Source organism: Eulemur rufifrons, chromosome 30, assembly GCF_041146395.1.
Source record: "Eulemur rufifrons isolate Redbay chromosome 30, OSU_ERuf_1, whole genome shotgun sequence".
NCBI classification, from domain to species: domain Eukaryota; kingdom Metazoa; phylum Chordata; class Mammalia; order Primates; family Lemuridae; genus Eulemur; species Eulemur rufifrons.
Genome location: NC_091012.1, coordinates 71,462,156 through 71,488,084, shown reverse-complemented (window position 1 = coordinate 71,488,084; position 25,929 = coordinate 71,462,156). Strand labels below are relative to the sequence as shown.

General features: G+C 36.9%; 1 protein-coding gene across 1 annotated transcript in view; it reads left to right on the top strand.

Moving 5' to 3' along the window:
- DIAPH2 (diaphanous related formin 2) overlaps window positions 1-25,929 on the top strand; it is an 803,657-nt gene that overhangs the window by 66,032 nt on the left and 711,696 nt on the right. Inside the window, exon 4 of the mRNA XM_069462797.1 lies at window positions 11,511-11,615. Within this exon, the coding sequence (XP_069318898.1) occupies window positions 11,511-11,615 (105 nt within the window). The remainder of the gene's footprint in view (window positions 1-11,510; window positions 11,616-25,929) is intronic.

Sequence of the window (25,929 nt, the reverse complement as noted above, 5' to 3'; positions counted from 1 at the left end):
TAAGGGCTAAGATGAAAAGTGGTTTAAAAAAACGAGGCCGGGTAGGTTATAACAACGCTAATAGCTAGCATTCTTTGAAGGCTAGTTAATGTATGCCAGGCTTGACATGCATGATCACACTCAATCTTGACAATATTCCTCTGAGGTGTATAATCTTACATTGCCCTTACTGTGCTGCCTACCTCCTTACAAAATAATTCTACTCTGATGACATGATCTCAGCAGTGTATGCCATTAAAAATTGAATGGGGGTACATGGTAATGTAGAAATGGCAGTGGAGGGGGAGCAGACTACCTAGAGGGTAATGAAGGTGGCACTACCACACTCTTAGGCCTGGATTTGAAATACAGACAATCTTGTCAGTGTTCCAGAGTTGATTCTACTTGGAGGGTGCAGATTCATGATAACTGAAATTTAACCAGAATGTTTTGAGGCAATAGACATAGCTTAGCATATGTGAGCAGAATTTAGGGATTTTGATAAAAACAAACACAATATGAGTTAGCAGAATGATATGCTTGGCCAATAAGATAATAAAATCACAGGCCGAATTAATAGAAGTATAGTATTTCAAAATGAGGGTTGTGGAAGTCCTTTCTTTCCTTACATTTATCAAACCACAGAGTATTTGAGAGAGAGAGAGACATGGTACTAAGCCATGTCACATGAAGATAAGTTGAGGCTAGTTAGGTATGTTTTCTCCTGAAAGAAAGAATACTGCCTTCATATGACATTTACGTGACTCTTGAATTAATTTCCTTCTGTCCAGTCTTACTATATTACTTCTTAGTTCAACTCTGATCACCAGTCACTTGAATTACTTCAATGGCCAAAATTATCAAACATCCACTCTGGCTAGTTAAGTTTGAACATATTACTAAGGATATTAGGTAGCTCTTGAATAAGGACAGTTGCAGAAACAGGCTCCAGAGAGTATTATATGAATAACTTCCAGAACCACACAACTGAAATATAGTCCAATTAAGGAATTATTGTTACCCCAGGGCCACTTGGTCAAACTGTCTTAATGAAAAAGATAATGGCTACCGCCATCAATTCCGTAACTACATTACTTCAGTACCCACCCATGCCAGCAAAATGGATGGTCTATTTGTGGCCTGCTTCTCACATAGTTCACTTCTGAATCTACACCTACTCTAAATGCATTTTATTGGTGGAAAGCCACACTGTCCTCTAGTTACAAGGGAGATTGACAAATGTAGTTTTTACAGATTCTACCTTTATGAGGTGGAACTGCTAATGTGAAGATGTATTAAAATGTAGAGAGCACGTTCAAATGATGTTGGGCAGCCAAAAATTACAAATGACCCCTGGAGTCTCTTAGCTGGTCTCCTTGCCTTTAGTCAAATTTTTCTCTTCCTTTGAGGCCCAAATTGTGGTGAAGAATTCTCTTATTTTTCCATCTGTCCTCTGTGTTTTCAAAGAATCCTACATATACTTCTATTATAATTATTTGTTCCTACTGGACCATGAATTATTTATTCAACAAACATATATAGGCCGGGCGCGGTGGCTCACGCCTGTAATCCTAGCACTCTGGGAGGCCGAGGTGGGCGGATCGTTTGAGCTCACGAGTTCGAGACCAGCCTGAGCAAGAGCGAGACCCCATCTCTACTAAAAATAGAAAGATATTATATGGACAGCTAAAAATATATATATAGAAAAAATTAGCCGGGCATGGTGGTGCATGCCTGTAGTCCCAGCTACTCGGGAGGCTGAGACAGGAGGATCTCTTGAGCTCAGGAGTTTGAGGTTGCTGTGAGCTAGGCTGACGCCACGGCACTCACTCTAGCCTGGGCAACAGAGTGAGACTCTGTCTCAAAAAAAAAAAAAAAAAACAAAAAAAAAACATATATAGCATTTACTATCAGGCACTGTTCTAAGTACTTCATATTTATAGCATTTGAGTATTAAAGCAGCCTATCAAATTTGCACTCCCCTAGCCAGCCCAGCATAGTCCCTGATGTTTATAATATGTGTCTAGTAAATAAGTGATTCAAAATTTTAAAAGTAGAGAAGGAAAAAAAAGAAACAGTCCTTCCACCTTAACACATGACTAGTATTTTGTTGTATGTATTTTACGTCCAGTCCTCCAAGGAAAAATTTGGCAAAAATTAAGCTGCCCGAACAGGAGTTGGGATGCCTGAAGAGGTAGTGAGTTCCCTGTCAGTTGAAACAAATGTAGAACATAGATTAACATATGTGGACTACATTAAAAGCGCTATTCAGCCTAGTTTCTGTGATTCTACACTGATTCAACAATGCTAGAGCCTGTGAGAGAGAGAGAGAGAGAGAGAGAGAGAGGAAAAAAATATCTTCTGACTTCTAGTAAGTAATTAACAAGTAAGATATACAAATGAGAAATAAGGATATAAGAGAGAAGGTGAGAGTAGAGACAGTGATGGAAAAGATTAAGAAGACAGTTCATGTATAAACACAAAATTTATAGGTATTGACTATGAATGAATCATCGTAGGAGTCACTGCAGTGGTTGCAAATATTGATCATGAGATTTTTGCTGTCAATGAAGTTGCTATTCAATAGATAGATGGAGTTTGACTCCTTTTCATGGATCCTTTGTCTTCCACATTCTCACATGAGTCTTTAAAATAACTTTAACATTGTTCTTTGCCCATTACTTTATTTGATTAAAAAACTCAGAATGGTCAGAATTACTAAAAGAGTAAAGGGATAAAAATATTGATTTTTTTTTAAAAATAATTGAGATACTATTCACATACCATAAAATTCACCTGTTTAAAATGTACAATTCATTGTTTTTTAATATACTCAAAATGTGTAAGTATCACCACAATTTTTGAACGTTTGTATCACCCCAAATAGAAACTCTCTATATACCTATAATCAGACTTATCCCAGTTCTCCTTCCCTTCCTCCCTGGTCCTGGCAACCACTAATCTATTTTCTTCTCTATAGATTTGCCTATTCTGGACATTTAATGTAAATGGAATCATATAATATGTGATCTCTTGTGACTTGGCTTCTTTCACTTAGCATAATGTGATTTCAAGATTCATCCATGCTGTAGTACTTTGGTTTTATGGCTGAATAATATCCCATTGTATGGATATATGACATTTTGTTTATCCATTCATCAGTGGATGGACACTTGGATTGTTTCCACTCCTTAGCTATTATGAATAATGTTTCTGTGAACATTCGTATGCAAGTTTTTGTGTGGTCATATGTTTTCAATTCTCTTGGGTATATAAGCTAGGTCATATAGTAACAGATTCTGTGTTTATCTTTTTGCGGAACTGCCACACTATTCTCTGAAGTGGCTACATCTTTTCACATTCAGATCAGCAATGTGTGAGTATTTCACTTTCTCCACATCCTTGCCAACATTTCTTATTGCCATTTTTTTTATCCTCACCATCCTAGTGGGCATGAAGTGGTATCTCATTTTGGTTTTGATTCATGTTTACCTGGTGGTTAATGATGTTGAACATCTTTTCATGTGCTTATTGGCCATTTGTATATCTTTGTAAGAGAAATGTCCATTCAAATCCTTTGCCCAATTATAATTGGGTTATTTGTCTTTTTATTGTTGAATTGTAAGAATTCTTTGCATATCTGGGTACACATCCTTATCAGACATATGATTTGTAAACATTTTACCCATTCTGTAGATTAACTTTTTACTTGATGTTGCATTTTGAAGCACATTCATTTCCAACTTTATTTTGTGACCCCCATCAAGGGTGTCTTCATGTATTGTAAGAGTTAACATGAGTTTCAACATGAAGAAAACAATTTGTTTAATGAAAGTGTCATATACTTGTGTATCACAAAATGAAGCCTTGTAGTGTAGTTTGAAGTCTGGTAATGTGATGGCTCCAGATTTGTTCTTTTTGCTTAAGATTGCTTTGGCTATTCAGGCTCTTTTCTGTTTCAAAACAAAGCATAGAATTATTTTTTCTATCTCTGTGAAATATGTTGGTATTTTGATGGGGATTCCATTGAGTCTATAAATCACTTTGGGTAGTATGGATATTTTAACAATGTTGATTCTACTGATCCATGAGCATGATATGTTTTTCCATTTATTTGTGTTATCTGCAATTTCTTTCCTCAGTGTCTTGTAGTTCTCTTTATAGAGATTTTTTACCTCCTTGGTTAAGTATATTCCTAGGTATTTTATTTTCTTTGTAGCTATTATGAATGGTATTGAGTCTTTGATTTGGCTCTCAGCTTGACTATTTTTGGCGTGTGGGAATGCTACTGATTTGTGTATACTGATTTTGTAACCTGAGACTTTGCAGAATTTTTTTATCAGTTCAGGAATGTCTTGGTATAGTCTTTGGAGTTTTCTAGATATAAGATTATATCATCAGCAAAGGAGACAAAAGATGGCAGAGTGGAGGTAACCTGGATTCCTGCTCCCAGAGAGGGAGGCCTAGATCTTGGTCTGCTACACATGAGTGGAGCGCTCCCCTGCAAGAACAGCATTGTGAATCCTCGGAGAATCAGCATGGGACACAAAAAGCAGGAAAAAGAAAAGGTGAACGGGAGATGGAGAGTGTGAGACAAACAATAGAGAGTAGAGCATGGGATGACTGCGTCTGCCTCACCAGCAAGTGAGGTGGGATCAGTTCCACAGGAGAACGTCTTGCTTCCCCACTGGCCTCCACGCCCACTCAGACAGGGATCTGCCTGAAGTCGGTGCAAAATCACTGCGGGAGACGTGGTGCTCTGTGGAGAGGAGACATTAGCGGGAAGCATCTTGAACTCCCCGAGCTCTGTGCCAGGACTACACTGGGTAGGGGAGGGACTGGTCTGGGCTACCGCTGGAGGCAGGTAAATTGCCTCTACCACTCAGTGGGTACAGATCAATGGAGGTGAACACTGAATAGGGGACTCTAACCTGGAAACCGCCACAGGCTAATAGGCCCGCTCAGGGTGGATCAGAAAGAGTGAGAGCTCCTGCTGAACAGGCATGAGATTGTGGGAGGGCGACATAAAAGAGACAAGGGGGCATCCTGATGACTCAGCCCTCCAACCCCTGAACAGTCACTCCCAGTGCTAGTGCTCTGCAGGTGGGCAGTCGCCATTTTCAGGGTCCACAACCACTGGGGTGTGATGTGGTGTCAGGTGGCTCCCTTCTCCCAGCCCAGAGACTCTTGCAACGAGCTCCGCCCTTACACGACCTAAGGTCAACTGGCCGGACCCCTTTTGATGTGTGAACTCTTGAGTGCTTCCCCAGTCCTGAGAGACTAGCGCCTGGATCTTGCAGGCACTGGGGCAGGGGAGGCTATCGCCCAGCCGCTGGGGCGCTGGACAAACAGTGGCGCCCCCCCCCAACATCTTTTGCGTGGAAAGTGGTAGGCACCACCTCTGGAGGTAGGGAGAGACAAGAAAAAGCCACTTTCTCTCTGCAACTAGTGTGAATCTTGACTGCAGATCAAAAGTCATCAGCCCAGTGACATTACTCGTCAAACTGGTTTTTGGTCATCTGATCAGATCAAAACCCTGGGGCTGGACTTTTGCCTCCGGTTGGCTGCCAACAGGGGGATCAGCGGCCAGGGAACAAAAACCCTGGTAAGAGGCCAAAACAGGCTCCCCGAGTAACCCCTCCCACCAGGAGCAGCCCCCCAACTATGGTAGAAGTACCCTGAACAGCACATAAGCGGTTACCCCTATTTACCCCTAGTGACAGAGGATGCCAGCATAGAAGCGCACACATCCAGGCTGTTAGGCAGCAGCGAGGAACTGCCTTACCCCTACAGCATCTAATGGAACAGAGCCTGCACATAGCATGTTACTTTCCAAACGAAAACTGAAAGGTTGGAAGCAACCATTGATCCAGATGGGAAGAGCTCAGTGAAAGAACTCTGGAAGTATGAAGAATCAAATGGAAAACACACCCCCAAAGAGGAACACCAGCTCTCTAGCAATGAACATTAACCAAATTCAGAACACTAAAATGACAGAAGAAGAATTTCAAATATGGATCATAAGAAAAATCAACGATATGCAAGAAAAAATGGATAACCAACACAAAGAAACCACACACACACAAAAAAAATCCAAGACTTGGAAGAAAAATTCACTAAAGAAATTGAAATATTAAAGAAAAATCAAACCAAACTCCTGGAAATGAAGAATTTATTCAGGGAACTACAAAACACAGTGGAAAGCCTCAAGAACAGGGTAGATCAAACAGAAGAAAGAATCTCAAAGATCGAAGATAACACTTTCCAATTAAATAAGTCAGTCACAGAGATAGAGCAAAGAAATAAGAGAAAAGACCAGAGTCTGCAAGAAATGTGGGATTATGTGAAGAAGCCTAACGTGAGAGTTACAGGCATTCCTGAGGGTGAAGAAGATAATACACAAGGCTTGGATAAGCTATTTGAAGATATAATTGCGGAAAATTTCCCAGGCCTTGCTAAAAATCGAGATATACAGGTACAAGAAGCCCAAAGGGCCCCCTGGAGATTCATTGCAAATAGGAAGACACCACGTCATGCATCATCAGACTGACCAAAATATCCACTAAAGAGGCCCTTCTTTGAGCTGTAAGGTGAAAGAAGCAAGTAACATACAAAGGAAAGCCCATCCGAATAATGCCAGATTTCGCAACTGAAACCGTACAAGCAAGAAGAGGCTGGGGTTCCATTCTCATTCTTCTGAAACAGAATAATGCTCAGCCTAGAATCTTGTACCCAGCAAAGCTAAGTTTTGTATACTGGCTTTGTAGAATGAGTTGGGGAGGATTCCCTTCTTCTTGATGTTATGGAATAATTTCTGCAGCATCAGGATCAGTTCTTCTTTGTGGGTCTTGTGAAATTAGGCTGTGAATCCATCTGGTCCAGGGCTTTTTTTTCATTGGAAGATTTTTTTTATTGCTGTTTCAGTCTCGTTGCTCATTTTTGCTCTGTTCAGGAATTCTCTTTCTTCCTGATTGAGTGTTGGGAGGTCGTGTGTTTCCAGGAATTCATCCATTTCCTCTACATTTTCAAGTTTATGTGTGTAGAGATTTTCATAGTATTCACAGATGATGTTTTGTATTTCTGAGGTATCAGTTGTAATATCTCCTTTTTCATTTTGATTGAGCTTATTTGAGTCCTTTGTCTTCTATTCCTGGTTAATCTAGGAAGAGGTCCATAAATTTTGTTTATCTTTTCAAAGAACCAACTTTTTGTTTCATTGATTCTTTGTATTGTTCATTTGTTTTGCATTTCCTTTAGTTCTGTTCTGACCTTAGTTATTTCTTTTCTTTTGCAGCCTTTGGGTTTGGTTTGCTCTTCCTTTTATAGTTCTTTGAGATTTGTTATTAGATTGTTAATTTGTGATCTTTGTGTCTTTTTGATGAGGTATTTAAGTCTATGAATTTTCCCCTTAGGACTGCTTTTTCTGTATCCCATAGATTTTGGTAGCTTGTATCTCCTTTGTCATTCAGTTCAAGGAATCTTTTGATTTCCATCTTAATTTCTTTATTGACCCTGTAATTGTTCAGCAGTAGGTTGTTTAATTTTGTGTAGAATTGAGTGTTTGTCTTGGAATTGATTTCTAGTTTTATTCCAGTGTGGTCTGAGAGATACATATTATGGTTTCTATTTTTTTGAATTTGTTGAAACATATTTTGCAGCCTAAGATATGATCAGTCTTGGAGAAAGTTCCATGTGCTGATGAGAAGAATGTATATTCAGTAGTTTTGGGGTAAAATGTTCTGTAAATATCTGTTAGGCCCATTTATTCTAGAGTCCCATTTAAGTCCAGTGTTTATTTATTTTCTGCTTAGATGATCTTTCCAGTTCTGTTAGTTGGATTTTGGAGTCTTTAGCAATGACAATGCTCTTATTTATCCCATTGCTTAGATCTAGTAGGGTTTGCTTTATGAATCTGGGTGCTGCTATGTTAGGTGTGTAAATATTTATGATTTTTATGTCTTCTTGTTGAATTGCTTTCTTTACCATTATATAATGACCATCTTTGTCTTTCTTTACTATTGTTGATTTAAAATTAGTTTTATCTGATATGAGAATGGTTACATGTGTGCTTTCTTTTGGTTTCCACTTGCATGAAATATTTTTTTCCATCTCTTCACCTTGAGTCTGTATGAGTCCTTATGTGTTAGGTGTATTTTCTGGAGACAGAAGATATTTGTGTTGTATTTCTCCATCCATTCAGCCAGCCTGTGTTTCTTGGTTAGGACATTCAGACTGTTCACATTGATTGATAGAATTGATATGTGGGATGCTGTTCTGTTCATCCTGTTGAGTAGTACCTTATTGCTTTGTTTTATCTTTTTGTGCTACTGTTTTATATGAGCTCTGAGCTTTAGCTTTTGGTGGTTTTACACTGGCATGTGTCTATTGTGCTTATCCATGTATAATATGGTTCTGAGTATTTCCTGCAGGGCAGGCGTGGTCTTGACAGATTCCCTCATTGTTTGCTTGTCTTTATTTCTCCTTCATATATGAAACTTAATTTTGCAAGATAGTGAATTCTAGGCCGGCAAGTGTTCTAAGAAGACTGAAGATGGGGCTCCAATCCCTTCTGGCTTATAAGGTCTCCGTTGAGAAGTCCGCAGTTAGCCTGATGCATTTTCCTTTGTAAGTTACTTGATGTTTTCACCACATAGCTAACAGGAGTTCCTCCTTTGTGTTGACTTTGGCCAGTCTGATGACTGTGTGTCTTGGTGATTGCTTCTTTGCAATGAATCTTTCAGGTGCTTGTTGAACTTCTTGTACCTGAATGTCTAAATCTCTAGCATGACCAGGGAAGTTATTCCTCAATTATTCCCTCAAATAAGTTTTCGCACCCTTGTATGTTTTCCTCTTCTTTCTCAGGGATGTCCATGATTCTTATATTTGCCCTTTTTTACATAATCCTATATTTCTTGCAGGCTTTGTTCATTCCTCTTAGTTCTCTGTTCTTTATTTTTGACTGATTGAGTTAATTCGAAAGAGTTGTCCTCAAGCTCTGAGATTCTTTCTTCTGCCCGGTCTAGTCTATTTTTAAAACTTTCCACTGTGTTTTGTATTTCCTTAAATGAATTTTTTGTTTCCAAAAGTTCTATTTTTTTAAATATGTGATCTCTTTTGTGAATTCTTCAGTCATTTCCTGAATTGTTTTTCTGGTTTCTTTGAGTTGCTTTTTCATTTTCTCTTGGATTTCATTGAGGTTCCTTACAATCCATATTTGGAATTCTTTATCTGTCATTTCAATATCTTCATTTTGGCTGGTATCTGTTGCTAGAGAGAGCTGGTGTTTCCGTTTGGGGGTGTCCTTTTGCTGTGATTTTTTCATGCCTCTGGAGTTCTTTTGCTGATTCCTTCTCATCTGGGGTAGGTGTCACTTCTTATTTTTGGTTTTTCTTTTTTTTTAGGTGGGGCTTAGTTTATTTTTCCTCCCCCCTCCCTCGTAATGGAGTGTCTGTAGCATCTGTTGGCTTTGCTTATGGGTGCTTTGATAGGGGTCTAGGTTCTGGATGGATGCCTTGGTTATAGATATCCTTAGTGTGTTGGTTTCCTCTGTTGCTAGTTGATTGTAGGCTGTAGCACTGGTGAGCTATGTGTATGGGCACATTGCCTCTCTCTCTTTGATGTGGGAGGTTGGAGGTCTTTGAAATCCTTTCTCTTTCCCCATCCTGTGGTCTTCTTAAAAATGTGAATTGTATTGGCATACCCAGTTTAATATCTGAGACAGTAGGTGGTGCTTGTAGGTAAGCATCAACTACGCCTTGTATGATTGAGGTGGTAAAAGCTGTGAAGGGCTATGGAAAATGACCCTCCCTGTCAGTAGGTGGTACTTGCTGGAAAGAAAAAGCTACAATGTTGTTTTGGGGACTTACGACCAGCTCTAGCCCTTTAGGAGAAATGCTTCGATGCCCCAGGTGGTGGGTGGGGCCCTGGAACTTCCAGATGAGTCTTTGTTCTCCACCTCAGCAGAGGCGGGTGGTAGAATGAGGCTGGGTGGGGTGGGTTGGCTGAGTCTTCCCTCAGGCTCCAAGATAGCTGGTAAGGTAGCTGTTTCAGCGGCACACCAGGAAAGCCATCCAGGAGGGCCTAAGGTGGCCCTACCCAGCCAGAAAGTCTGGCTGTGGAAGCACGGGCCATATGAGGTCCACAGTCGGGCTTTTGGGGACAGGTTTGTGTCTTTCGCCCCCTCCTCTGTTCTGCAGTCTCCCTCTGGTGTCTGCCAGAAGGCAGAAGCTCAAACTAGCTGAGCTCCCCCATGATGGCACTGCAGGCTGGGAGCTTTCCTGTCCAAGATCCTATCCTGGGCTAAGAGTGTGGCTTTCCTGTGGTGGGAGGGTTGTTCCACGAGTGTGCTGTGGTTGGGACCCACACTGTGCTCTCTTTTCTGTTCTGCCCGCAAAATTAGTTCACACATCTCCCCTCCATTTCCCCCAGCAACACGATATACTCCTAGGGGTATGGGATCTGGCCTGTGGGCATGTCCCTGGGGGTCCCCAAAGATCAGTCTCTGACCATGCTGGTCCCGAGTTGCCTGTGGAGTGCTCAAGCAGGTTTGATGTCCCTATGCTTTGGGGTGTGCCCTGCTCAGATGGAGCAGCTGGGCTTGCAACACCAGGGAGGGCTGATGAGTGGGGAGGTCCCTGTCTGAGCACCCCTTAGTCTTCTGCAGGTCTTTAAGAGGGAAGGTTTGATCCCCTCTCTTTGTGGAAATCCTGGTATGGTGTATGCACCAACGGGGAAAAGCAGCAGCTCCTGAGAGCCCTGGCTCAATCATCTCTTTTGGCAGCCCTAGGCGGAGGAGGGGAAGGGGGGAGGAAAAGTGTCTGAATGGACGACAGCTAGCACTCTTGTCTTTCGTCTCTGTCCTTCTCTCTGGAAGTCAGCCTGCCTAGAATGTCCAGGCTCTGGGGTTACACAGATTCACCAGACTCTGTGGCTCCTGCAGTGTGGGCTGGAGTTGGGAAATGTTTGTGTGGGAATGAGTGAGACGAAAACTGAAGGGCTGGATCTCCCTAGGGAGGACAAAGGCACATGGTTGGTGGAGAAGCAGCATGGCACCCACCGTCTAAGCTCGGGTCCCTTGTGATGGGAAGCAACCCCAAGGGGGCTGGCAGCCTGCTGCTTTGTCCTAAAGAAGCTCCCAGTTCACTGGCAGCGGCAGCTTTTGAGTTCGTGAGAGTGGAAAGGGTCTTCAGCAGTTCAGGAGCCTGCTGACTGCCAGAGATGTGAGGGAGGGGGAAAAAAAAACAGCTATACCTACCTATTTCGCTGGACTCCAAGCCTCTAGGGGGTTGACCTCTGCTAATACCTTGCTCCTTCTTGTTCTGCTCCACAACTTCTTCCCGTGGAATGTCTGGTAGATTCTGGCACTTTCCCCTCATAATTACATCCTGATCTATAATTGTTTGTTTGTTCTTTCTTTTTCATCTAAAACTTCTTTCTGAGGCGATCTGGCAGCTGGTGTCTCTGGTCAGCCATCTTCTGAAATTCTTAAGGAGAAATTTATCAATGCTCACTGTAAATGTTCTTTCTTACAGGAGGACATGAACCTTAACGAAGAGAAAAAAGCTCCTTTACGAAACAAAGATTTTACCACCAAGCGTGAGATGGTTGTCCAGTATATTTCTGCCACTGCCAAATCTGTAAGTAGGGACATTTTCCTGGCACCAACAGAATGAACAATGAATTTAGCATTATCTGCTGAAAAATAAACAAACGTCAGCTCTTCAAATTTTACCTCAATGTACTCATATAGACTATTTAGATATTAATTTATATATGTATTTTTAAAAAATATATATTTCTAATCTGTTCATCATTATAAATGAGAGACTTTAGTTATTACAAACAAGACAGACTAAGGATACAAAATCTCTGAGGTTATCCAGTGAGTTTGGGTACAGTGATTTTTTGCGCTTAACCAAAAATTGACAACATTTTGCAGGCATTCCACTTAAAAAACAGTTTGTTAGATGAAAATTTCCTATTTTAAGGGGAAGACACAAATATAGCATAGTCACAGCTTTATTTAAATTTATATTAAAGCTACATGTCTGGTGTCTGCTTGCATGAAATTTTTAGCAATATTTTTTATTATGCTATTTTGTTTTTTCATTATTTTATGCACGGCAAACTACGTAAGCTGCTTCATAATTGTTATATTGTAAAGCTTCAATTAATATAAAGGAATCATAGCAAAGTAACTATAATTAACAATAATTTAGGATATACTTTAAAATGACTAAAAGAGTGGAATCGGAATGTTCCTAACACAAAGAAATGAGAAATGCTTGAGGTGATGGATACCTTAATTACCCTGATTTGATTAATACACATTGTATGCTTATATGGAAACATCACATGCACCCTATAAGTATATACAACTATTATGTACCCCTAATAATCAAAAATAATTTTTTTTTTTTTGAGACAGAGTCTCACTCTGTCACCCTGGGTAGAGTACAGTGGTGTCATCATAGCTCACTGCGACCTCCAACTCCTGGGCTTAAGCAGTCCTCCTGCCTCAGCCTCCCGAGTAGGCATGGGCTGTGACATCCGCCTAATTTTTCTATTTTTAGTAGAGACGGGGTCTCACTCTTGCTCAGGCTTGTCTCGAACTCCTGACCTCAAGCGATCCTCCAGCCTTGGCCTTGCAAAGAAAAATAAAAAATTTTTAAAAATATAAAGGAGGGCATTTAATAGGAGCTTTAATCAAATCTCTTTGAGAGTCATATTTTTAAAATGGCAAAATTCATCTTTTACATTTCTGTAAGGAAAAAGCTTTTTATATCTAGAGTTAATAAAATATGTATATGTGTGTGTATGTGTGTGTATATATACATATATACACACAGTGATTTTATGTGTATATATGTATGTTTATATATCATATATGCATGTGTATATGCACATACACATACATATAAAACATACATATTTTAAATTTAAAAAGTTGACCACTAAAAAAACAGGTCTTCATGGGGAAAATATATTCTAAAGTTATTTGGCTATCCTATTAATGCTATTTCAGAACAGTAATTCCAGTGGCAATTACTAATGCATTTTGCTCTGAATTCTACAATTGTATTAATTCTATATTGTACTTAAAGCAAGCTAAATCTGAATGCTGAACTATTTAAACATAACACATTGTAGCTCTGCCAGAGCAGAGCAACAGCATGTTTTTTAATTTGCTTCTGGTATCCAAGGGCAGAAATATGTTTCAAGTGATAAGTGGAATTTGCCATGAGCGTCGTTTTCAATAGAATTAGGTGATGCATAGGGTTTTACTTTGAAATTCTGATGAATCTCTTCTCATTTTTGCACTCAAGTTATTGTTCAGAGTAAAATGCTTTAGGAAATGCAGGGTGTACATTTAGTGTTATTTTTCAAATACCTAAAAGCTTATACACTAGTAAATATATATAACTGAATCTGAGTGCAAAGTACAGATAATAATAGATAATAATATATGAATAATCACGTCGTGGTTTCAGTGATAAATTCTGTTAGTGTGTCTGGCTCATTTGTTGTTGTTGTTGTTTGTGTAAATGAGACTGAATATAATGAAGATTATATGAAGCTCTTATTCCTTGACCTTTTGATTATTACTTGATCTATGTGCAGAACGTGTTTTCATTTATTCTCATATTGTTTCCTCTTCAAGTGACCAAAGAAATGCACACTTTAGTTATGTACTCATTTTTCAGATTAAAATGCCAAAATTTGGGTAAATATTAGATGAGCTCACTTGAATTGCTTTATTCAAAACATGTAAATCGAATGTTTCTCAAAAGACATGAAAATTCTATGTTTAAGGCATTAGTCTCAAAATAAGTACTACTTAGTTTATGGTCCTGATTTGTTTCATTCAGCATGCATAGGAGCACCTGACGTGCACTGCACTTTCATAAGAGTTTTGAGATTAAACATTTTTTTGCTAGTATTTTTCATGGACCAAATATTATGATGGAAGAAAGCCTGTTGACAAGCATGTTTTGAAGCTTTCTCACCTTAGAGAGACATTAATTAGTACTGTGTTTTCTATCATTAAAACCACGAAAATTGTTTATGTAATTTCCTTTTGAAGGTGAGAGGGTTGGCATTCAGTAACAAACAATACTCCAATCTTTTGACTTCTTCATGATCAGAACAATGAAATTTGCACCAATTATAACTCAGTGTATGGCTATTTACCTCTGTACAACCAAGATTTCCATCGTGCTGTTTGTCTCTCATTAGGCTTTAAATATGCTTTGCATGTCTTGTGCTTTTTTATGCTTTTTCATTATATTGATGCACTGATTTAAAATGTTTCCTCATTTAAAGTAGATATGATTATAACTACCACTTTGTGAAAATGCTTTACAGGTAATCAAAACTTTCATCATGAAGAAAACAAAGTTAAGTGCTAGAGTCCTTGGTGGAAAATGTTTTATAGTCATATGTGGCCACATATAGTCATATTTGGCCAAAAATAACCTGAAAGAATCTGTATTTCCAAAATACCAGCATATGTTTTCAGAAATGGAAAACTAAGCTTTGTTATTATTGCAAAAGGTGTCCTACTGATTTGTAATCCTGAAATAGGCACAATATGTCAGTGATTTAGAGGGTATTTTGCATGCATTTAACAGCATACACAGACATTTATGAGGAAAAGTTATTCAGTAAAGTCCTAACATTAGTTTGCTGAATGCCGATGTCCTTATTGGAAGAAATTAGTTTATTTCTAATTTAAATCATAATCTTTGAAATTGAGATTTAAAAAGTAAGTAAAATTATATTTTTGAAGATGTGAGCTATTGAAAGGTACATTGATTTTTTTTAATCTTAATAAGAAATAATTTACAATAGTGATACCAACTGCATCTACAAATTTGTTAGACTGACCTATATAACAAGTAGTTAAAAGTTGCAACATATGTTGCAACTTATGTGTATGTGTATAGGTGGTTTATGATTTTGCTTTTGCCATTATCAGATCCCTTCTTTCTCAGGTCTTTTCCAGGTATGATCTGGGTTTGATTGGAAACAGTGGAACCCAGACATGACCAAAATAGTGACTCTTAGCTTCGCTTGTCTGATCTGTCTCATCTGTTGCTGTATGAGATTCATTGATTCCTCTGAAATGACAGTTTACTTGGAAACTGTCATTATCTTTTTGTATGTTGTGATATCCTCTTCAACTTAAGATTCTTATTGGGGTTTCAGTTAAATTTTATTTTTCTTAAAGCACTAGCTGAAATTTTGATAATAACTGCTATCAGATTAATGGTTTTGGCTTGTGGATTAGCTGTTTTTCAGACAGTGTTTGATATTGAAATGTGAGAATGTGATAACAGTGATTCAACTTATATTTGCATTTTGGCATAAAATTATATGTAGGACTATGAGTTTAGTTTTTGCTGTCTTAAACACAAGTCTGCCTTTCAGAAATTCTTTTATCTCTTACCCATTAGGAAAGCTCAATCGAAGTTGCAATTTTTGAACTCTTTCCTCCTTATGAATATGTGCATGTCTAGATATGAAATGCTTCTTTGTCTTCACATTATATGGAAAACTCTGATCTTATAATAGAAATGCTAGGATGACCTAGAAAAGTAGAATAATAAGCAATCTATCTTTTTTGTATTTTTCAAGTATAATATAAAACAGTATTATAGACCTTAAATTCATAACAATAAAAATATTCCAGTTTTCAACCTAAAGTTCACTTCTGAACTTCATGACTTTAAATGCAACGTTTATATTCTAAAATACCTTATTTCAATCGCAATAGTATACCTTCCTTAAGAAGGAAAGAAAATAAAAAGCAATAGTTTGGGGAAAAAAATAAATTTTCTATTGATAGTTTTTTCAGGAGCTGTGAGATGGTAAAATATCTGATGCCTGATTATACTTAACCTTGCGTTACTTGAAATTTACATTGCACTATATGAAAAGCCCATTACAGCACATTTTAAAAGATCCTCAAATAGTAATTATCATTTATTTGGGAATCTTTATTTTGTAGACTTTACACATTCTTGAAACATAGTAGAAATTAATATTGATATATTTGTTTTAGCCTCTCTAGATCTAAAGTATTAAAAGTATAAAATAGGGTTAGCTGTTTACTAATTTACTAAACACTTAACTTCTGTGAAAAGCTTCTGATTACTAATATTGTTGCTGTTTGTTTTTTTTTACACCATAACCACTCTTCGTTGACCACTGCATGCAGATAGTTGGAAGTAAAGTTACGGTGAGTACAAAAGATGTGTTTTACCCTTAGATTTAAATTTGTGCTTTTGGGATTTGTGATTTTTGCTTGTAGTATTTTATATGTTTGGTTCTTCTTTTGGTACACATTTTACCAAAGCAGTGAGATGAATGATAAGATCAGGTGATTAGAATTTAGCTCTGGCAAGTATTTTTCCTGTGGTTTAGGGAGATGTTTTAGAACTAGAATATGCTTGTATATTTTTGTCTTGGAGATTTTTTACTATTTTTTGTTCGTTTGTTTTTGGAATTATACCTCTGTCAGTCTTTATGATTCTCATGAAAACGTGTGTTTTACCTAAATTTCTTACAGTGGTAGAAAGAGATTCCTAAAATGCTAACAGAAATTCTTATTAAAGTATGGCACTTTGATTATAGTATCACTGAGCACATAGTGTAGAGAAAGTAACCCCAGTTAGGAGGCCTGGGCGCTTGTCTTTTTTGGTGCTACTAATCAGCTCTGTGACTTTGGGCGAGTCATATAATTTTTCTGGGGTTCAGATATTAAATGGATAAACTGAAATGATTGGCTTAAATTTTAAGGTTCTTTCTGTTGCTGCCATTTAAGGGTTTTATATTCAAGGTACTGTATTTGAGTGGTATAATTACATGTTACTCTTACATAACATGCCAAAAGCGGCCTGTATTGTGATTGAGAGCTATTTGTAATTACCTTGCCTTCATGACTAAGCATTCTTTATTTAGAGAACAGGGTAGGAAACATTATCTTTAACATAACTGAGTACTGAGGTATCTAGAATAGGGAATGTACTTAATATTTGTTTTCCTTTTAAAATTGATCTTTTCTTTTTCCTTTTTAAAAATTCGTGTGATATCTAGGGGGAATAAACCCATTAACCTTTTAGGATAATTAAAAAAAATCAGGAAATATTTATTTAGTGTTTATTATGTGTCAAGAATTGTTCTATGTGTTCTGATGACTGGAAAATAAGAATGAGATAAGACCTTCTAGTTGATATATGTTGAAGTAATCAAATCTTAAATTGTGCATGCTGCCTGTAAGTGTAATAGGAATTCTTAAGTAGGAGAAAGAAGTGAGCTTGGAATAATTAGAGAAAACTCCATGTAAATATCTGGAATTAAGCTGGAATTTCAGGAATAGTAGTTATGATGGCTGGGGTTTGACTAGGGAGAAGAGACTATGGAGAAGCTCTCAGGCTCTGGATGTAATAATAAATGCAAAGTCCTAGAGAGAGAACCAAACCATATGTGTAGGGGTGGGGAAGAAGGAAGTGAGAAATGAGGTTGACTTTGTTGGAAGAAATAATATATATTGGAAAGATTAAAAAATCAAGTTGAAAGAGAGTCTTTAAGTCTAGGCAGAAGATTAGAAATTAATTTGAGCAAGGAAGTGATACGATGAAAGCAGTGTTTAAGAGAAATAAATTTGATAGGTAGATAGGCTGGATTAGGTTATTGGTTCTCAAACTTGAAAGTATATAAAAATGCAAAATTTTTCCTCCTTCCATAGGATTGTGATTCAGAAGGTCTGAGATGTGGCCAAAAAAATTGCATATTTATCTAGTACCTCTGTTAAGGTAGTCTGAGAAGTACTTCACACCCCCCAAAACACTGGATTAGGACAGAGAGAGATTTGTTTGGGAAAATACCTGGGAGTCTTTTGAGTGGGTCAGTGAGGGCTTGTATTAAACTGGAGGATAGATGCAGGAAGGTTGGGGTTGAATAAGAGTTGGGGGAGATAAGAGGGATTTTGAGCTTATTTTAATGTGGGCTGGAACCAATCTAATACACTGTGCCAGAAGGTAGTAAAATATTACCAGTTCCTCCACATCCAACCAATTAAGTTCTGCTGATTATTTCTCCTAAATAAGTTTGAACTCTCTCCTGTAATTACCCACACTATTACTTCATACTCATCATTTAATATCCCTGTGATTGCTGTAATCTTAGGGCAGTTGCCTTGTCTTCAGTCTCTTACACGCCCATGAGTGTTCTACGTGGTTACCAGAGATCACATTCCAGTGATCCCCTCTTATCCGCAGTTTTGGTTTCAGTTGCTTGCCGTACAATATGATAAGAAATTTGAGAAAGAAAGAGACTGACCACATTCACATAACTTTTATTAGTATATTGTCATAATTGTTCTGTTATTGAAGCTGAAAGGGAGTTTAGGTCTAGGTCCAGTTGTTGAGACAATGAGGATTGCCAAGGAAGAAAGGAATTTTTAATACCACGGAGAGAGGGAGAAGCTGCTTCAAATCAAATCCCATCTTTCCAACTAAGGGAGATCAGATCATAGACTTTTAAAGGAGGAGCCACATGCCTTGGGGCAGGTCATGGTGTATCTCACAAGGGACTATATGCATTGGGGGCAGATTGTGGGGGATGGTGAATCTTGTCGTCACAAAGTCTGTCCAGGGGCCTTCAGAATCTCAGCTTCTTTGTCTTGCAGAAAATCCACTATTTCTGGGCAACAACTCCAGGGTCAAATAGTTAACGGGGAGGCTTTGAAATTTGTTCTGTATGGGGCTGGTTACAGTTCTAGTTTATTATTACTTATTGTCATTAGTTTCTTACTGTGCCTAATTTATAAATTAAACTTTATCATAGGTATGTATAGGAAAAAACATATCTAGGGTTCATTATGATCCATGGTTTCAGGCATCCACTGTGGGTCTTGGAATATATTCCCTGTGGATAAGGGGAGGGGGGCTACTGTATTTCCCTCTTCAAAACCATCAAATGGCTCCCTATTGCCCTTTGTGATCTCATCCCTGACTTCTTTTCTAATTTCATCTCCAGCTGCATTCTTACTCATGCATATAGGAATACTTGACAATTCCTTAATATCCTATTCTTTAATACTTCTAAATCAAACATATTCTATTTCTTTGAGCTGGAATGCCCCTTTCTTCTTTAGTGTGCCCAGCAAACTCCTAAATATCCATCAAGAATAAGCGTCATGTCAATCTTAGGAGAAGCTATCCTAGATAACTAGTTCTTTCCCAATAGCACTGTGTATATAGCTGTATTACATTTAAGGTATTTCATTGTAATAAGTCATTTACATGTTCTTTTTCCCCAATGAACATAGTTTCTACCTTCAAGAAACTAGGTCTGATGAGGAAGACATATAGGTAAACAGAATAAAGATAGGACCTGAAGGTGCAAAATCATAAAGGTTGTAAAGTGGCAGGCCAGCAGGGCGTCTATGGTTCATATATATGGTTCCCAGAGTGTTTTGAAAGACAGTATAATGAGACAGGTGTTATGATTGATCCACAATATAAACTATTTTATACCCATTTTTTTTTTTATCTCGGACCACCTTATCTCATTTGAATTTGAAAATCCTACTATGAAGGTAGGAAATTATAGGAATCAGCTTTTAGAAGAAATGATGAAGGCTTAGTTCTAGAAGGGAGGGTTGCCTTAAGGAAGAAAATTTTTTTTATTGTTTTCCTAGAGGCAGGCATCAGAAAATTCCGATGACGGTACAAAAGGGTGGCTTATGTGTCATAGTTTCATTAATCTTCAGAAGATGGGAAGTGTTTCTTCATTGATAAAAAGGGCAGGTAGGAATTCCATAGACATGTTTTGAGAGAAGAAATTCTAGAATAACCACTTTAAGTATTGTGGTTGCCTAGAGATTACACATATTGGTCAAAAGATGAGTGATATAAAAGCCAGATTGAATTTGGAAAGATGGAATATCTAATGAACTAGGTTGGCATGGTCCTGTTTTATTAATACTTTTGTCTATGCAATGTTGATTAGAAGCAGAAATGAAGTCATTTGAGGCCCTCCCAATCTTGAACTGCCATCAGCCTTACTTTTCACTATTCTTTGTAAATTTTACTTTAAAAGGCTAGAAAACTGCCTGTTATCTGAACAGAACCACACCCTAAGCCTAAGGCAGTATTGCTTCTTAGTTTGCTCTAGGGATCTTTTTGTATACAATGCTTTCCTTCCTTTGTCAACATTCTACCCCTCCTTCACAGCTCTTCCTTGGAACCTGTCTTGATCCTGATTCCCTGCCACCTAGCAATTTATCTGAACTCCTGTAACACTTTATTTTTAACTCTTTTATGGAATCAGTCTCTCTTTTATCTTATAGCTATTATTAATATGTTATATATTCCTTAAGGATTTTTTTTATAATACTCCTATTTTATACTTAGAGTGATTTATATCCTTAAATAATAATTTCTATAATACTATGAGACCTTTCATGTTCACGGTGTAGACTATATAAAAGAATGCAAATTTTAGTAGAAATCGTGGTTTCAGAGGCAAATGGACCAGGGTCCAGATTTTGAATCTATTATTATACATACTAGCTGTGTGACCTTGAATACTTTACTTAACCTCTCTGAATCTGAGTCTCCCCATTCATAAAGTGAAGATGACAATACTAAATTCAGGATAGTTTTGAAGTGTATTGTTTATATTTAATATATTTAACACATAAAGAACTTTGCAAATAGTAAGTCCAAACTGCATTTTTGTTAAATGTTTTGAATTCTACAAAATGCTTGGTATGATAGGCATAAAACATAAAGACCATGCGGTAAAATGAGATAAGACTATGAGCTGCCTCTTTTTTTTTTTTTTTTTTTTGCTAAGTATTCAAGATGTGTGCTATTTGAAAATTTAAAGGGGAGAAATAGGATTTATTCTGGGTCAATAATGGTTGGAAGAATTCAGCTGGATGTTTGAAGGAGAATGCTTCGCCTATTTATTGGAAGCTGTGTGTTATGTGGTGTGGATTATTGCTGGGCTTTGAGAAAAAATTCATATGTGATCTCAAGTTAATATTGACAAGGTTATTTTAAAGATTTGATAAAATAGTTGAGGATTTGGTATAGATACTGTCTGTGAGGGGAAGTCATAAAATATCTTTCTGTAGAGATCTAAAAATAGCAAAGAGAATTTGGGGTAGGGTAGAGATAGAACTGAATGACTTTTTCAATGGCTTCTAGTTCTAAGTAAGTGTTATACAATTTTGTGAACCAGAATAAATTTTTATTACTAATACATTGCATAAAACAGATTTAGAAATCAGCTGAAATGATTTTTATTTCATTGCAAACCAAGAATAATCTATCTTGGTTTGCAAGATGGAAAAATAAGCAATCTTTTGTGGAAAAAAAAGTAAGAATTAACATGATTATGTATCACTAGAAAATAGAATTATAGTGACCAGACTTTACAATGTTAAATAAAAGGTAATTTAATGACATAAATAGTTGAGTGCCTAGGGCAGCAGCAGGGGCTTTTGGGGAGTGCTTGTTTTGGCATCAGAAAGACCTGAGTTTGAATCCCTGATTCACCGCTCATTCATTCCCTGTAACTTGATAAACTTTTCTAGACACAGTTTCATTCCTGTTTTGAACAAAAAGTTACTGGGTATCTATTATGAGACAGGCACTATTCTAGGTGCCAGAATGATGAACTATACAGATAAAATCTTCGTGGAACTTATATTCGAGATGGGGAAACAAACAGTATGACACATATCAAATGTAATGGTAGATAAGTGCTGTGAATGAAAATAGAAAAAACAAAAGCAAGATGAGAAAGCAGACAGTGATCACGAATGTGCTATTTTAGATAGGTAAGCTCTCTGAGCAAATAACATTTGAACAGAGACTAGAATGAAAATGGGGAGAGCCATACATATATCTAGGGCAGAGAGAACATTAAGTGCAAACGTTACCAAAAGTTCGGCACTTGTCCCCAAGGCCGCATCAGAAGAACGAGTGAGGAGAAGGAAAAGGAAGTTTATTAATTTGCTGGCAAATGAAAAGGATGGAGACTCTCCTCTTGAAGTCCCATCATCCTCTCTATAAGCAGAAATACAGAGCTTTTAAAAGGAGTTTTCATCGTGGTGCTATTGCTGTTTAACTATAGTTGATGGTCCTGATCCACCACAGACCCTATCTCTAGCCGAAGACAATCTCTTGACCTCTGCCCTCTGCCGGGACAATGCTGCTGAGCCATCTCCTGTGGTACAAAGAACACTCCCCTGCCCTTCTGATTACTGGCCTTGGGCAGGGATGCAGGTTTTAATTCCCAAAAAGATTGGGGGGGGGGTGTTTAAAGAGATAACTCATAAAACATTTTACCGTTTTTCAAATATTTTACCCTCTTTCAGGCTGTTCACTCTGTTACACAAAGGCCTTGAGGTGGGAGTGTGCTTGGAGTATTTGAAGAATAGCAAAGAGGCTTCTGTGGGTGGAGTAGGGGGAACAATGGAAAGTATGGGGGTATTTAATAACCAATCCCAAGAGCTGGTTAAGGTGACTAAAAACATATATATTAGTGAGTTTAAATTTGGAAAGGTAGGTTGAGATCATTTTAGGAGAGATATGTCAAGGAGTTATTACTTTAATACTCAGTGAGGAGCCCTGGAAGGTTTTGAGCCATGGAATGACAAAATCCAAGGTGTATTTGGGGAAAACCAATGTACCAGTGGAAATTGGAGAGGTTAGAGATGAGGGAAGGGAGATCAAACTGGGAGTTATTGTAGTAGTTTAAGTAATAGGACCTTGAACTGGAGTGTGGTTAGTAGGAACTAAATGGAGGGTATACGTGAGAGAGAGAGAAATTGTGGAAGTTGAATCTATCAGCCTCAGCAAATGATTAAAAAGGGCAGAGGAGATGTGTGAATCAATAATGACTCAAATTTCAAACATGAGTGACTAAAGTGACTTGAGCATTCATAGAGAAGTCAGGAGCAAGACCAAGTTTGGACTAAAAGATGATGGGTTCAGTTAAAAATGTTAATCAAGGAGAAATTACTTGAATCACAAAAGTAAGAGGAAAGTTATCACCATGCAAGAGCATTTCTTTAGCTCTTATAGCATGAACTATAATTTTATAATTTGGTTCTCTGTTTCAAACTCCTGATTTTACTATTTTAATTGTACTCTCTGCACATTGCTTCTGAGAATATGTTGGTTATCATTCTAGTAACCTTTACCTGCTTATGAACTTGGTGCCTGAATATCTTTGCTAGGCAATGAAGGCCATGTGTACTTGGAGGTGACTCAATAGACTCAGATAAAGAAGAGCTAATCATGTTGGTTGCCTGTAGTATTGTTTACCAGATAAATCATCTTACAAAATTAAGAGGTCACATTTGTACCTTTTGCAGTGTTTCTAAATGATTTCAGTCAAGAGGACAACCCCATCATAGTAAAGGTTAGGTACAAATGAATGCTTCTTTGCCCTAGTTGGGGAATGGGAATTGTGAGCACTAATTGACTATTGCAGGACTTTTTTTTTTTTTCGAAATAGAACCAAATGAATTTTTTCCCTCACGCTGGTGAAGAAGGTAATTCTGAGAGTAAGTTCCTGTTAAAAGTATAAATTGAAGGCCAAGCTCAAAGTAATAAATTTAAAATGTTATCAATGTGTTCCTTACCATAAGTCACCTAGTAATAGTAATATATATAAAATACCACTAAGTGTGACTGTGTGTATTGGTAGGCTGTTAAACTGCTACTGCATTATTAAATTGAAGTTTTTTAGTTTATTAATAAAATAGTATCTTAATGATTACCTTATGTAATGTTATACTTGTGTCAGGCCAATTTGAATATATCCTGTGAAAAAAGATGATCTTATTTTTCTTTTTTTCTTTTTATAATTGTGTAGTCCAGAAGGGGGAGACAAAACATTGATTATTGGAGATTGAAGTAGCTGCTTCGTGATGTTAAAACATTGCTTTCTTGCACTGCAATTTGATTTTTTTAATTTAATGGGTTTAGAAATTGTAGGATAGCTACTACTGTAAAATATTTAGTTTTATAGTAGTAACAACTTTGTTAAAAATCTAAATTCAATCAGAATAGAAATAATGTCATTATTTTTAACTAGTATATATAAAGTAGAAAAACTCATTTGGTAATCAGATGAAAATAAGACCTGAGACTATTTAATAATGGTATATTATAAGTGGTCTTTTAAAAATAGCACGAATACTATTAAAGTACCAATTTTGGTGTTTTCTAATTTCACATTCATTAAGTGCAATGAATAGCTACTTTCCCATTTCCTAATATTTTAACATTGTATGCTAACTTGTGTTTTATACTTGTTTTGGATAGGGGTATCTGCATGTTTTGAAAGGTTTTATTATTTATATCTCTATTCACTTTTATAACAATTTCTTATCAGTCCCTTCCGTTCTAGTCATAAATTGTCATAAATTGCATTATTTCATTATGCCATATTAAACTCATTGTTTAAGGCAAGCTAAAGTATAGATTATGAAATATTAACAAGTCTTCTTACCTTGGGCATATAACAGCATGAATATTGGCATTATGATTAGACATTTTATAAAATGATTGTATTAATATTTATGAATATGGGATAGTTATGTTTTATAATATAGCTTGATATTGAAAATGAAAAGATGTATTTTTCATGTACAATTCTGCATTGCAAGTTCATTAGCTTTGTATTTTGATTCTAATCATTTTAGAAATTTCTATTGAGGATATTTTTCTGTATATAGTCAGGTAAAAGATTTAAAATCTGATGCTTAATATAAAACATTTAAAACAAGTATAGCCATTATTTCATATTGGGTTGGTTTATTTTTCATTTCAACTATGGCAAAAATTTTGATCAGCTATATAGCATAAGTTGATTATATGATAAGTGTTTTTTTGTGTTTTTGTTAAGTAATATAGTCTCTATACTATCTTTTAAAAGCTCTATAAAATTTGCAATTTCCATTATAAAACTTAAAGTGACATGATACAGAGATATTTTTTACGAGGCAATGCTTTCTTGATCCAGATAATGTTGTCAGCAAGGGAAAGGGGGAAACAGTCAGATTATGATCAATGTTAAAAAGATACCTTGACTTACTATATATATCAATTGTTGGCTTTTTTCTCACATATTTGATTCCATCTTCCATTTTATTTAATCAAGTTTCTTTTATCTGCTTGTTAGGAAAGGATTGTTTGGTCGAACCGATATTAGCTCCTTTGAATGGGATAAGGTCAGAACAGGATCATCTTAAAAATGCTACCTTAGATTAATGGAGTGCTTCAGAGTGCTTGAAGCCTTTTCATGTATTTTTTTTTCATTTAATCTACATATTAAATCAAATATGTAGATCAAATGATCTAAATATTATGTATTTCTGCAGATTTGTGCATCAATTTTTCAGAAGACATTGTGTCCATCCCCAAGTTCCTGGAGATTGGTTAGAGTCTGGCCTTGTCCCATGGAGTTTTTTGGGATGATAGCTATACATACAGTCTTTTGAGTAGTATATGCTGGCCAAGGTATTTCCTGTCAGTCGTCAAATGATATTCATAACTTGCACTATTATCCAGTTTATATGCTTGTGTAAAGTGCTTTGTGGGTTTGCATCCCTAAATAATAGTCATCTGACTAGTGATATTTAAAATACTTTCTTTTGCTGTAGTCACCATAATTCAACTACCATGGTTACTACTACATTAATTGCATGTGCTATTATAGTTGCAGTCACAATTACCTATCAAAACAGTATAGAAAACAACAAATGAATTTTAACAGAATCAATCAAAGATATTAAAAGCTTTCTGGGTTCAGTTTTTATGCTGATCTGTTTGGAAATTTTTACTAACCTGTCATGGTTCTTTTCTTTAATGAATTTGTGATCTAAGGAGAAAATAACTGCTTATGCAATGTAAATTTTGT